This window comes from Schistocerca gregaria, chromosome 2 (assembly GCF_023897955.1).
Source record: "Schistocerca gregaria isolate iqSchGreg1 chromosome 2, iqSchGreg1.2, whole genome shotgun sequence".
Taxonomy (NCBI): Eukaryota; Metazoa; Arthropoda; class Insecta; order Orthoptera; family Acrididae; genus Schistocerca; species Schistocerca gregaria.
Genome location: NC_064921.1, coordinates 693,068,549 through 693,084,248, shown reverse-complemented (window position 1 = coordinate 693,084,248; position 15,700 = coordinate 693,068,549). Strand labels below are relative to the sequence as shown.

Sequence of the window (15,700 nt, the reverse complement as noted above, 5' to 3'; positions counted from 1 at the left end):
ACTATTCTGGGACTGATAATACAAGCTGCTGTGAACAGAAAGCTTGATTAACGCATAGTCTTCTCTGTCCAGCTGTCCAAATTTATGTGTTTGAATGTAAATGCTAACATACAAACATGGAAAAAGCAAACTGGGCATTCTACAGATCAGATAATCGAATGCCAGGTTCCTGAATTACAGGAAGAGAACCCAGAGCCAAGAGAAACTTAAAACGGATGAGGTACAAAACCCAACAATGCTGGAAGTGGAAACAGTGATAAATAAACTAAAAAATAAGCATGGACTCAGTGAAGATAGGATCATGTCAGAACTAATAAAATCAGGGAGGAAATCTCTATGACGTGAAATATTTAAACTAACAAAGAACATATGGGTAAATGAAAGCATGCCAGAGGAGTGGAATTATATGCCCAATACATAAGGAAGGAGAAAAGCTCAATTGTGAAAACTATAGAGGCATAACCCTAACGAATACATTTTCTCTGGAGTGCTGAACGAAAGAATAAAGAAGTGTGCTGAAAAGATACTCGGAGAATACCAATGTGGATTCTGACCAAACAGAAGTATATCTGACCAGTTGTTTGTTGTTAGACAAATAATGGAAAAATTTTATGAATATGATACGGATCTCCACTTCCTGTTCGTTGGCATTAAACAAGCTTTTTATAGTATTAATAGACCAGAATTGTACAAAAGGCTGAAAGAATTGGGCATCTGTGATAAACTGATAAGGTCAATGGAGCTAACAATAAAGGATACAAAAGCAAAAGTGAATAACTGTGATAAACTGATAAGGTCAATGGAGCTAACAATAAAGGATACAAAAGCAAAAGTGATAACAGAATGACCAGGCAGTTTGACTTTGAGGATGGCGTGAAACAAGATGATGGCCTCTCTGCGGTCCTGTTTATCTTAGCACTGCACAGTATCATACAAAAAGTAGATAAAAGAGGAACAATAATGATGATGTCCAGGTGGATATGCACATATGCAGACAATATTGCCATCGTGACAAGGGATGTAACATCATTTAAAGAAATATATGGACAAATGGAAGCAGAAGGAACAAGAATTGGACTTACTGTACATGAAAGCAAGACAAAATATATGGTTATGTCCAATTTTGAAGCTAGACCAACATCACACTGATACAAGCTTCAAAGGTGTTAGATGCTTCCATTATTTAGGTGTCCTCCTAACCAATGATAATAGTATGAGATAATGTATTAGAGAAAGGATACAAGCAGGAAACAAAGCCTATTATACAGACCTTAAGATGCTCAAGAACTCTCTAACCACAAGAACAACTAAACTCAGAGTACACCATCCCCTTGTGCGACCTGTTGCCACATACGGATCAGAAACATGGACAATGACAGAAGGAGATAGTAAGAGCGTAAGGACATTTGAAAGGAAAATCTTACAAACAATCTATTGGCCTGAGAGAGAGGCAGAAGGTTGGAGAGTGAGATACAATCGTGAAATACAAGAGTTTATACAAGGGAAAGATATAGTGAAATTTATCAAATCTCAAAGAATATAAAACTTTGAACATAGCTGCTAAGGTTTGGTTAGGACATATAGAGAAGATGACAGAAGACAGGATGCCCAAACAAATAATGAATGCCAGACTGTAATCCACTAGAAGGAAGGGCAGACCAAGCGCTAGATGGATGGCCAATGTGCTGGCTGACCTTGCCAAGATGGGGATCTGTGGAAGGAAGAAAAAAGCTGAGAACAGAGAGATATGGAGGAAGATTGCTGAGGAGGGCAAGCCCCACCAAGGGCTGTAGTACTGAAGAAGAAGAAGTGCTCCAAATTGTATCGGTACATTAGAATGGGTAGACTGAAGTTAAATACAATGGGAATTATTTAAATGCAATGGCGGGAACATCAGGATTTCTGGTCAGGTGATTATAGGGTTATAAGCATTAAATCAAACAAGACAAATGCAGGAGTAAGTTTAATAACTAACAAGAAAATATGAATGTGGATAAACTACTGTGAACAGCATAGTGAAATGACTACACAAAAACGTAAGTCCCAGCAGGAAACCTTGGATAACGTGTGAGATATTACATTTAACAAATGAAAGGCGAAATATACAAATACAGGAAACATAAGCACATGAACAGGAATAAGGGCACTTAAAAAATAAATCTGAAAAAGTGCAAATGGCAAAGCACAAAAGGTCAGGAAACGCATGCATGGCTGTAGAAGCATGCACAATTATAGGGAATATAGATACCACATATAAGACAGCTGAAGATGCACAAACATCAGAGCTCTTATGCCAAGCCAGAACTAAGAAAACCAGGAAAGAGTGAAAGGCAGAAGGAATATACAGAAGGCCTATATGAGGAAAACAAACATGAAGATAATAATACGGAAAGGAAACAGGAAGTAGGTAAGGATGAGATGGGAAATACAATGTTGTGAGAAGGATTTGATGGTGCACTGAAAGACCTAAGTCAACAAAGGTACCTGAAGTTGACAACTTTCCTGCTGAATTGCCTAGATCCTTGGGAGAACATAATGTGACAAAATTATTTCTCCTGGTAAACATATACTTTGGGTTCCAGAGAGATCTAGGAATTGCGAGACAACATTGAGACTACAGACTACCCTAGAAAATTGGTTAAAAAAGGCAAACACAGCATTTTTAGTTTTAAAGAAAGCTTCTGACACTGTTGACTGGACTATATACTCTCTTTAATTTTGAAAGTAGCAGGGATACAATACTGGGAGCAAAAAATTATCTACAACTTGAACAATAACCATTCTGTAGTTATAAGAGTTGAAGGAAAGGAGTGCAATAAATGAGAAGGGAGAGAGTCAAGATTGCAGCCTATCCCAAAAGCCATTCAATTTGTAAGTTGAGTAGGCAGGAAAGGAAACCAATGAGAAAGTTCCTAAAAAGAATAGAAGATTAAGAAGAATAAATATAAAGTTTGAGGTTTGCTGATTATATGAGGGTTGGAACTTAAGTAGCAGTAACTATTTATTCCCATCTAATATGGAATGGTCTACTGCCTGTCGAATCTCTGGAACAGTTCTGAAGCAAATGCCACAAAATGGTTCTGTCATCTTCGGAATCAAATCAAGCATCACGATGGGTTCTGCATGACTAGACGGAAATGCAGAAATGGATTCATTATGACGCTTCTCAGACACACTTGGAGTGTTATGAGCGCAAAGGAGAGGCTTTTTATGCTGTATCGTAACACTGGATGAGACATGGGCCACATCATAAAAGCCACAACTGAAATGCCAATCCAACGAATGGCGTAATTATGGGTAGCCGCAAAAGTCGAAAGTACATCAGAGCCCCAGTATGGTGAAAGTTATGGTGATTCTTGTGTAATACTGTGATGGTGTTATTCCAATGCATTACGTTCCTCCACAGCAGACCATCAGTGCACAGTATTACTGTTCATTTTTGGAGCATCACCTGCAACCAGCTTTGTGAAAGAAGTGGTGACACTTTCTGTGCAACCCACCCGTCATTTCGAATAACAATGTGCGGGTGCATACAGCGCAAGCTGTGGCTGCTCCGTTCAGTTGATGGGACAGGGAAGTACTGTACCACCATACTCCCGGACTTAAAGTCCTTGTGACTTTGATTTGATTCCGAAGATGCAGGAACCACTTCGTGGCATTTGCTTCAGAACTGTTCCAGAGACCTGAGAGGCAGTAGACCACTCCATTTGCACCATCAACAGAACAAGCTGTGCTAACGGTATACTATGCCTTCCACATTGCTGGCAACAGGTTCTACACAACGCTGGTGGCTACTCTGAAGGACAGTAACAGGTGCAAACATGTAACTCTTTTGTATCGATTGTGAATAAGTAGTTGCCACTATTTAAGTTCCAACCCTCATATTTTAATACTGCCAGAGACGGAAAAGAATTTTCAGTTGGACTGAATGATTGGTGTCTTGAATTTCAAGTTTAGGAGATGAAAATCAACAAAAGTGAAATGAAGGTGATGGGATGTAGTCAAACCAAAGTAAGTGATGCTGAGGGAATTAAATTAGAAAAATCAGATACTAAAAGTAGTCGACGAGCTTTGGTTTCTTTTTTTTTTTTGGGGGGGGGGGGGGCAGTAAAATAACTGAACTGATGGCTGAAGTACAGAGGATATGAAATACAGACTAGCAACAACAAAAAAAAAAAAAAAAGGCTTTCTGGGGGGAAAAAGAGCTTTGAGTGTCAGGAAGTCTTTGACCAAAGGTATTTGTCTAGAGTGTAGCATTGTACAAGAAACTAAAAGTGGGCAATAAACAGTTCAGACAAGAAAAGAATAGAAGTTTATTGAAATGCAGTGGTACAGAAGAACGCTAAAGATTTGTTGGGTAAACTGAATAGGTAAGCAGGTTCAAATGGATGTAGGTTGCCGTAAGTACCTACAGACAGAGAAGCTGACACAAGATACACCAACACAAAGAGCCACATCAAACCTAACTTCAGATTGAAGACCACATGTTTCTGCATGATACTGGTAACTTGTATAATGATATTGGATAGATAAAAATCTACTCACCAAGCGACGGCAGAAAACGCACATAAAAGAAAGTTACAACTAGGTAAGCTTTCGGAGCCAGTGGCTCCTTCTTCTGGCAGAAAGATTGGAAGGGAAGGAAGAGGGGTAGGATTGAAGACATCTAGGAAAAGAAATAGTCATCCAGAACCACAGGTCAAGGGAGACTTACCAGATGGGATGAAAAGGAAAGACTGATTGTGGGGGACTGCACTGGGTGAGATTTGATAACATGACCACTTAAATGCGGAAAACGAAGTAATACGCAAGACAGGGATTACTGCTAAAATATTGTGTATGAGTTAATAAGAATTAAAAGCTAACTGCATTGTACGTAACAGGGGTGGGAGGAGTGATGGTGAAAAATAGACAGATCAGAAAATAAAACAGAATGAAGAAAGGAGTAGTTACTGTGAAGAGATGCTGAGATGGGAGAAATTAATGTACATTAAGGCCAGGTGGGTGGGGAGAACCCAGGACATGTTGTGGTACTAGTGCCCACCTGCAAAGTTCTGAGAAACTGGTATCTGGGACAAGAACCCAGATGGCACCGAGGTCTTGACTGACTTGTTGTGGTGCACGCTCTGCAACAGGATACTGTGTGTTGCCTGTGTACACCCTTGGTCTATGCCCATTCATTCTAACTGATAATCTGGTGGTAGGCATGCAGATGCAAGAAATCGAACAATGTTTACAGAACAGCTGGTATATGATGTGTCATTTCACAGATGGCACTCCCTTTAATGGTAAATGTTTTCCAGATACAGGGCTTGTGTAGGTGGTGGTGGGAGGGTACATTCAGCAAGTCTTTCAGCAGGAACGGTTACAGGGGTAGGAGCCATAGAGTAGTAAGATTGGCGCAGAAGGAGACTGGGAGGGCAACGAAAAGCAATTCCAGGTGTGGTGGGCCAAATCTCAGACAGAATGGATATCATTTCAGGGTATGATTTTAAGAAGTCATGTCCTTGTTAAAGTAGCTGATTAATATGTTCCTGATCAGGATAACACTGAGTGAATAGTGGTGTGCTCTGAGGTTGTTTTTTGGAGCGATCAGCAGTACCAGGATTGGATTTGATGGCCTGGGAAATCTGATTTTGAACTAGGCTGGTAGGGTAATCACGTCCACTGAAGACAAAGGTGAGAATGGTGTTGTATTGCTGTAAAGAGTCTGCATCCAAACAAATATGTTCACCTCAAATGTCAAGGCTGAGCAATTAATATTCTTGGAATCTGTGAATACCTTCTCCAAATTAAATTTCACATGGTGCTATTCAAAATCCCATGCCACTTTTCTTGATGTTGGTCTTGTCCTCACCGATGGGAGGGAATGTTTGACATGGAAAGCATGACAACTATCATAATGTAAGTACCGTTGTTTGTTAAGTTTAATGTGAACAGAACTGTGTAGCTGGCCTTCGGTGAGGACAAGATCAACATCAAGGAAAGTGGCATGGGATTTTGAATAGGACCATGTGAAACTTCATTTGGAGAAGGTATTCACAGATTCCAAGAATATTAATAGGTCAGCCTCACCACATGGTAAAGATGTCATGATTGCATCTAAGACCAAACGAGGGGCTGAAGACTTATGGATACCAGGGAAGCCCCAATTATATTATGTTGTCAAAAATAGATTGTTTTTGTATCCAAACGTTTGCCACCACATTTTTTCTTCAAACTTTCCATAGTTGTCAGTCAGAAATTCCATTTTTCTATCAGAAATGCTTGCAGATCTGCTACTGTATTAAGCTGTAATTGTATTTCTTATCTGGTGCCACAAAAACTTAACTATTCCCACTAACTTAAAATAACTGTCCTGTGGCCATTAATAACATCCAGCACTTCAATCCTGCGATACAGATAAGATTTTCTCACTAAAAACACAGCAAAAATTGTCCTTTCCTTACAACTGTTATTACTACATGCTTCAGCCCCCATCCCATACAATTGTGTTCCCTGCCAGTTCTCTAGAGCTAATAGTTTCCACATTGCAGGGAATGGAAAATGAGAGACTATTTAAAATAGTGTTAAGGGATAAATTATGTTCCGGAGGTGTAACAGGTTCAAAATGGTTCAAATGGCTCTGAGCACTATGGGACTCAACTGCTGTGGTCATTAGTCCCCTAGAACTTAGAACTACTTAAACCTAACTAACCTAAGGACATCACACACATCCATGCCCGAGGCAGGATTCGAACCTGCGACCGTAACAGTCACACGGTTCCGGACTGCCCGCCTAGAACCGCGAGACCACCGCGGCCGGCGGTGTAACAGGGAGAAAAGGCAGGGGTAGAGGTTAAAAGTGTGAGGAAAGGTAGGTCACTCGATTGTGGTGGTAAAAAAGGAAGAGCAAGCAGAAAGTTCCCCATTCTCTCTACCTCACTATTCCAAGAAAGCTATGTATGGTATTTCATGAAATTATACCGACCTGCAGCTCCCCTTATGAGTCACTGGCAAAGCAGTGTGCATACATGCCCGGGGGGGGGGGGGGGGGGGGGAGGGGGGGGGGGGCAACTTTTCACAAACGGAGTTAACACTACGTGGGATACAAATATGAATTACTAATAACACTCCAGGTTGGAATATCAACAATATGTAAAGATAATACACTGAGTTGAAGACAGGCACAACGGAAACACACTTACACATTAGTTTTCATCCAAAGCCATCTTCAGAAAAGGAAAAGCAAACAAGCAAGCACAACTCACACACGCACATAACTGTCAACTCCAGAAAATCAGATCATAATGTCTTTTTGTTATGCCTGTCTGCAACTCAACGTGTCATCTTTATGGTGAGTAGCAATCTACATTTCCTTTTATTGTTGTTGCTAATAATACTAATACAAGAAATACACATGGACAGAATCTATGTAAATCTCTGTGCACTGTTCTACAATCCCAGAGGGATATTGATTCTTAGTCATCCTGTATGGCAGCTGTAGTGGTCTTCCGGGAGAGGAAACTTGCCCCAAAATGAGTGCTGCTCACTTTTCAGTTTACGGACAGACTATTCAGTATTTCCTGCTTATTTGTCTCATGTGTATGGACAAATTAACTTCACTGTGCTCACATTTATATAGTGATTTTCAGTTTATTAACCCTTAACTGGTATCATACATCTGTGAGATAGTTGTCGACCTTCCTGATAGTCATCACCTACCGATCTGGGATCATTTCACCCTTTTTCCTCCACGTACATTTCAGGTGGAGTGCTGGCTTGTTGCTGTGAATGTGAGGTGCCATTGTAAAACTATGGTAAAGCTGCCGCAATGTCTGGCAGACGTATGATGTCAGCTGTGTGATTATTTTTCAACAGGCATGTTTATCAACATTTTGTGTTTATTGCGATAATTAGGGTGTAATATATTATAGTTACTATGTACAGTGTCTTGTGTAAGGGGTGTTCAAAAAGAAACAAGCCGGAGGCATAACTGCAGAAACCAGTACCTGTGTGTTAGAAGTATTGACCCTGGCTGACGCTCTGCTTCATCCCACGCTTTGGTGTTGGTGAGCACATGTTTTTCAACGATTGTTACCCATATTTTCTGTTCCATTTTATATTCCTGTTCTGGGATTTTTCTTGACACCCGTCCCACTAAGTTACTGAACGGGCACTGAAGACCTTGCTGTCGTGCGCCAAACACCCCTCTACTACTACTACTACTACTACTACTACTGACCCTGGCTGTTGAGACACTTGTCCCACTGTGACACAAGGCGGCGAACAGCTGTCTCATAAAATTCCTGGGCCTGTGATGTTAACCAGTTCCGCACATACAGCTGGACGCCATCATCCGAGATGAATTGTTTGCCCCCTCAGAGGAAGGGGGGACCAAAAATTGTGTAATCACAGGGAGGGAACCGTACTGTATGGAAGGTGGCCAAGAACATCTCATTTGAATTTCTGCAGGAGGGCCGTGACTATGTTGGCCATATGAGGCTTTGCATTGTCATGGAGCAGAATGACCCCACATGTGAGATTGCCCGGTTGTTTTGATTTGATCACTTGGCGAAGGGTGGTCAAGGTTTGCGAGTAAAGCTGGGCATTCATTGTTGTCCTGTGCTGCAGGAAGTGAATAAGAAGGGGGCCATCTTGGCCAAAGAAGAATGTCAGCATAACCCTTCAGATTCACCTCGGATGATGACGTTCAGCTGTACATGTGGAACTGGTTAACATCGCAGCCTCGGGAATTTTGAGAGACAAGCCATTCACCACTTTGTGTCACAGTGTCTCCTCAACAGCAAGTGTCTCTTCAACAGCCAGGGTCAATACTTCTAACATACAGGTACTGGTTTCTGTAGTTATGCCTCTGGCTTGCTTCTTTTTGAACACCCCTTATAATTAATTTGCACAATACAATATCTCTTCCAAATCCATCTCACCATTCAGAACAGCCTGAACAGTCTGGTTATCCTCAATCAGTTCTGAAAGTAAGTGAACCATACATCAGAATGTATTTGGAAGAAATGATGAATGACATTTTTCATGACAGTGATACTGATCCAGATATGAGACAGAAAGTGATGATGACACAAATTCAATGCAGGAAGCGGATGATGATGATGGAACTTGGAACATAACGAACAGATAAATATGATCTAAGGAGAAAAGTCGTATCACCACGATTCCTACTTTTGCGGTAGGGGAGAGTGTTTCAAATGGAGGAAAATGTAACTATCAACTAGTGAGAGAACAAGACAACACCGAGCGAGGTGGCGCAGTGGTTAGACACTGGACTCGCATTCAGGAGGACGACGGTTCAATCCCATGTCCGGCCATCCTGATTTAGGTTTTCCGTGATTTCCCTAAATCGCTCCAGGCAAATGCCGGGATGGTTCCTTTCAAAGTGCACGGCCATCTTCCTTCCCCGTCCTTCACTAATCCGATGAGACCGAAGACCTCGCTGTCTGGTCTCCTTCCCCAAACCAACCAACAAGACAACATAATATTTTGTTGTAGATTCCTGGTCTGCAACTTAGGGCTAATGCCTTTGGTAAGAATCCAGATGCTGAAAATGCATGGGGTCTGCAATTTACTCAAGAGGTTATGAATGAGATTCAACCATGATCAAACAATAAAATCAGTAAAATGAAAGTACCACCATGTCTTGTGTGTGATATTTCACTTTCTCGAGCTTTCAGCTCAAGAAATCTCCAAATCTGGCAACGAATTCACAGACAAATTTTCTCAGTGAATGGAAGAGGATGTTAACATTTTTCACAATACTATGAGAACAGGTTTTTGTTCATATTGCGAATTCTTAGATTTGGGAACCCAGACAACAGGGATGAAAGGAAAAAAATATAAAATATGACTGCTGCAGTGTCAAACATTTTTAACACATTTACTGCGAACAGTCAGAAGTGTTATTTCCTAGGCTGCACTAATTGTAATGATGAAATGCTTGTGTCTTTCAATAGATGATGTTGATTTTGGAAGTAGCTGCCCAGAAAACCAGCAAAGTACGCGTTAAATATTGTGTGTAAGACAGGCACCAGAACGCAAACTTCTATAACGCCTACATTGTGACTTCTGGAACTATGAAAGCTAACATTAAAATGTGAACTTGTTCTTGAAATTTTTGAGTAATTTTGTTTCTTTTTCTTAGTTGTGTATGAGAAACGGGCATAGCATAGATTAATGGCTAAAAGTTTTATTTCTAAATTTTTGAAAACATACGATAGTCCACGTTTTTTTGTAACATCACTTATATGTTGTCTGTATTTTTTTCTTGATTATTAATATTTTGCAGTGGTTTCACTTTCATATGTATGAAAATGCATGTTGTAACTAGTTGAGAACAATAAACAACCAATAAGTAAAAAGAACATTGTGTAATTCAATAGTAACCTTCAGGAGTCTGACAGACATCATGTTACAAAATTGTATGATACCAATTAAGGGTTAGGTATTTATTTGCAGCTGTTAATTGAGCTATTATGTAAAAAAAAGTGAATGGCTGGAGCTGGCAACTGTTTACCACACTGAAGAGCTTGCCCCCAAGTGTAACATGCTGTCAACATGTATTCGACAATATTGATTTCATTGTCTCCACTATCAATGGCTGGAATATTTTATGCAGCTGCAGGGTATCACATGCATCACCCCAGCCTCAGATCTCCACCATCTGAAGAGGTCCAGAGCCTTAAATTGGCTTCCTCTGTAATGGAATAGGTCATTGAGATGTTATGGGACTTCAGATATTTCAACACAAGTCAAGCAATGCATTACAGCAGATTATTGTTGTAGGTTTAAACATAATCAGTCCTATTCCATCAGAAACACTGACACCCACCTTACATGATATACTGTGAATGCATGGTAAGTGGCTCCAATAAGTGCAGCTCGATCTACAATTTCCGGTAACTCCTAAATGGACAAAATTTGTGCAGCCTACCAGTGCACAATTAGTGGTGAAAAAATGCAGTAAGTTTCTGGTCATTCATAATGCGTCACAAATTGACTACAACACAGTTACATGGATTTAAAATTCACTGCCAACAACAGACAGCAACAAGATGCCAAATCTACCAATCCAATACCCTCCACACCAACACTACGAGGTCACTGACAACATCACACTCACAAATTAAGCACTTCTCGGCCATTGTTTATAGAAATGTATTTTACATAAAAGATCAATGGACAACTGTAAATAAGTACTTAACGAATAAAAATACATAAGGGATAGAACAAGATGCTAATGTCAAGTTCAATGTATTCTATAGTAAATTTGTATTAATATCTGAAAGCTGCTTTCCAAAAATTATCCAGAAGATAAAAAAAAATAAAAAAAATAAAAAAAAAAACAGGTAAGCCATGGGTAACGAAGGGAATTAAAATATCAGGTAAGAGCAAAAGGGAAATTTATATAAAGGCCAGAATAAGGCAAGAGCTGACATTATCTGCATGCCACAAAAAATACTGTAGTATTTCAAGGTTAGTCTTTAAAACATCCAGAAGCACGCACGTCCTAATTGAAATAAATAATACAGATAACAAGATTAAAACTATATGTGATACTGTCAAATGGGAGAAAGGACAATTAGTTAATGTACAAGTTACCATAACAATTAAATTAAATGACAATTATGTGACTGATAATTCACAAGTTGCAGATACTTTTAAGAATCACTATCTAAATGTGGCATCAAAAATATGTCATTTGAGAAAACCTGAAGCAACAAGAAGTAGGACCAACATCCTTCAATGAAATAAATAGAACTCTAAAAAGCAAGAGCTCAGATGGTGCTGAACAGAATTCTGAGTTGTTCCAACTTAATAAGTAGTGTCCTTAATTATATCAGCAGTGCCTTACTGGCACAAGGAATTTTTCCAGACAAGTTAAAATACGCAAATGTTAAACCTCGTCATAAGAAAGGTGACGAGAGAGATTTAAACAATTATCACCTAATTTGCTTATTGACGTCTTTTTGCGAACTATCCAAAAATGTAATAAAGTCAAGAGCAGTCTCACACTTAACAGTCAACAATTTACTTAGTACATCACAGTTTTGATTCCAAGAGGTTGCTGGACTGAGAATGCTAGTTATTACAAACCTTAAATTATAAAATATTGCCAGCTGGAATTTCCTGTGTTGTTTTGAAGGTGTTTAGATCATGTTACTTTCCTAGAAAAACTCAAGTTTTGTGGGGAATGCAAAAGGTTGTGCTGAATAATTCAAACAATGTTGGAAGGATAGAAAATTTTAATGACTGGGGAGAAGCAACAAAGGGAGTCCTGTTTAATTTTGGGCTCACTCCTATTGCTTATGCATGTGAATGACTTTCCACTTAACAATCAACATGCAGAATTGGTGCTTTTGCAGGGGATGCCAGTACTATAATAAAGCCAATAAGAGGAAAAGCTATGGAAGAGATGGTAAATGATATTTTCCAAAGAATTATAAAGTGATTCTCAGAAAATGGACTTTCCCTACATTTTGAAAAAAAAAAAACACTATATTCAGTTCTGTACAACAAATAGAGTTATATAAACAACTGATGTAGCACAAAAGCAAGAGTCAGTAAACAGGGTAGAGTGCTATAAATGTTTGGGTGTACATATTAATGGAAACTTGAACTGGACGAAAAATATTACTGAGCTTCTCAAATAATTACTTTCAGCTACTTTTGTTCTTCGTATAATTGCTAATCCCAGAATCAGAAGTATCATTTTTCTGAAATTTTGCATATTTCCACTCAATAATGACTCATAGAATATTTTTCTGGTGTAACACACTACTTAGAAAGCAAGCACTGATTGCACAAAAGTGATAAGTAAGAATAATATGTGGTGTTCACCCACAGATGTAATGTAGGCACTTCAAGAAGCTAGGCATTTTAACTGTGCCACAATACATATATTTGCTAATGAAATTCTTCATTAATAATCTATCACAATTTGAGGAGAACAGTGATGTCCATACCTACAACACTAGTGGGAAAAATGACTTATTACTCAGTATTGATGTTGCCAGTGGCTCAGAAAGGAGTTCAATATGTATCAACAAAATTTTTTGATCATTTGCCCAATAATATAAAGTGTCTGATAGGTAGCACAGCACATTTTAAATCTAATTCAAAATCATTTCTCCTGGGCAATTTTCCTTCTATTCCATTCATTTCTTCTTAAAATCTGGTAGCCAGGAAAAACAACAACAACAACAACAACAACAACAACAACTTGTTTTAAGCATAGTTGCACGAGTAGGACTACAACAATAATGTGTTCATAATGTTGACACTAGTCGCATATACATATCCTGTAAATTGACTCATTCCACATCATTTCGATAAAAGAATCATTCAAATGATTTAAGGAACATGTAACTAACTCCACTATATTAACCCAAGCTCAGTGAAGTTATTTCATCCACTTACACAAGAGAACTGCAGAGGACATGGTGGTGAGAAACAGACTGTCTATACACTGAAAAGGGAACAGTGCTCATGATGGTGAAGTTGCCTTTCCTTGAAGGATGCTACGACTATCATAAAGTATGACTAACAATCAATTTCCCTTATAGCAGTGTACAGAGATTTACATAGAATCTGTACATATGCTTTTCTTGCATTTGTATTAATAGCAATTCATATCTATATTCACTGAACTAATATAACACTAAGTGGAAAGTAAACACCCCCTCCATGGGAGCTGGGCTGCAGAGGTGTTGGTATAACTTTGTGAAATTTCCTGGGTCTACTCACTCTTCATTTTGCAGACCTATCAAGGTGAGAAGTGGATGACCACAATCTGTTGACTTACCTTTCCTCACACTTCTGATCTCCACCCCCGCCTTTCCAGCCTGTTACACTCCTAGAACACAATTCATCCCTTAAGACAGCTCTGCTGCACTCAGATATTGTACGCACATTTAATATTTGTTCTTAACTCACTTCATTTAACTATTTTTAATAACTGAGGTCTTTCCATCCTCTGCAAAACAGAACAATTAATTGTAGAGAAAAAAAGGAATACGACCTTTTCTTGTACGGAATTTAATGTAATTTAATTTTGTACTGGGAAATGTTTTCACTAGATGCTGCAGTTTCCACAATATTCAAGAAAACCTAAGAAAGTCTTTTTTACGTGTGCCTCTCCCCATCCCCACGCTCACATATGTCAGTCAGGATTTTTAGTATGTTGTTCATAACACTCAGTGCAACAGTACAAAAATTTGCACACTTGACTGTTTCCCCCAGAACACATTTTTTGATCTTTGTTGACAGGGCTATATTTGTGACAAAAGATGTTGGCCTTGTTAGTTGTTATAACATTCTGAAACATTGTAACACTTCAAGTCTCTTGTTTTCAACCACAATGTTACTTTCAGAAAACTAGCTGCTGCTATGTGGTGTCCTGAAATGCAAGACAATGGGTTAGCTTAAAACAAAAATTTATATCCACATGAATATTACCCCTGTATAGTAAAGTGGGTGGTCAAAAGCGGCAGCAGAAAACGCACATTAAATAAGGTTGTAATTAGGCTCACTTTCAGACAAGTGGCTCCTCCCCCAGGCACAAGGGTTGAAAGGGAAATAAGAGGAGTGCAGGAAAAGGGCTGGAGAGGTCTAGGAATAGGGGTAGATTTCGGGAAAGTCACCCAGAACCACTGGTCAGGGGAGAGTTACTGCATGGGATTCTGTGCGGTAAGTGTCCCCTGACTCGCGGTTCTGGGTGACTTTTCTGAAATCTCCTTTTCCTAGAACTCTCCAGTCTTTTTCTTTAACCCCTCTCCCTTCCCCTTCAAGCTTTCTGCCTGAACTAGGAGCCACTGGCTTCAAAAGCTTGCCTAATTAAATCTTCTTTTATGTTTATGTTCTGCTGCCATGTGGTGAGTAGATTTTTTACCTATCCAATTAAATTATTTTGTCAAAAATTGATTGTTTTCATTGTTATATTTTCGAATTAAGAGTGCTTACAGACCTGTCCAACCCGACCCTTGCTTTTGAGCATGATACCTCCACTTGAACACGCTGCAGCAACATGCCCTTGAAAATCTACACACACTGCTCCAACAGTATCTAAACGTGCAGGTTCCCATTCAGCTCCAGTATCCTGCAAAAAAAAAAAAAAAAAAAATCTGGTCTTTGGTACCTACGTGACACATTACACATTAAAATCTGATAGGTATTTTTTTGAAGGCCTAACTCCAATGAAAAAGCACTTTAATGTTGTTTACCTCCATCTGATCTTCTGGAGCAATTGTTACTCTTCTCTTGTATTTATTATACCTTCTCTGTTGTTCCGCTGTAACAAAAGGCAATATTAACTTCTCTAGATGTTCCCAGTGCTCAAAGTATATTACAATATAGTTGATAAGCCAACCATAGTACTGCAAGCTCAATAACCATGTAAAGTAAGCAAGGCTTTTTAAAGTTACTCTCACACATATAATCCCCTACATGTCAATATTTATCACACATACATTATTCTTGGCCATACATAACTTATACAATTATACAATACCTGTGACAAGAGCTTCTGGAGGCACAAGCTCAACACCCACTTTTGCAGCATGGGCACGGGCACTATCTCCAACGAGCATACTGGAAAGGATTGAAGCCTCAACTTCAGCACAGATAAGCAGTTTATGTTTTACGTGATGAAAATGAATCTGTGGCTATCAAGTAATTACAAAGCAGCAAAGCA

At 39.1% G+C, this 15,700-nt stretch overlaps 1 protein-coding gene across 2 annotated transcripts in view; it reads right to left on the bottom strand.

Moving 5' to 3' along the window:
• LOC126334778 (threonine aspartase 1) overlaps positions 1-15,700 on the bottom strand; it is a 61,948-nt gene that overhangs the window by 17,347 nt on the left and 28,901 nt on the right. For both annotated transcript variants that reach the window (XM_049997378.1, XM_049997379.1), the window contains 3 exons: positions 15,518-15,597; positions 15,231-15,298; positions 14,975-15,106 (listed from right to left, as the gene is read on the bottom strand). In XM_049997378.1, the coding sequence (XP_049853335.1) occupies positions 14,975-15,106; positions 15,231-15,298; positions 15,518-15,597 (280 nt within the window). The remainder of the gene's footprint in view (positions 1-14,974; positions 15,107-15,230; positions 15,299-15,517; positions 15,598-15,700) is intronic.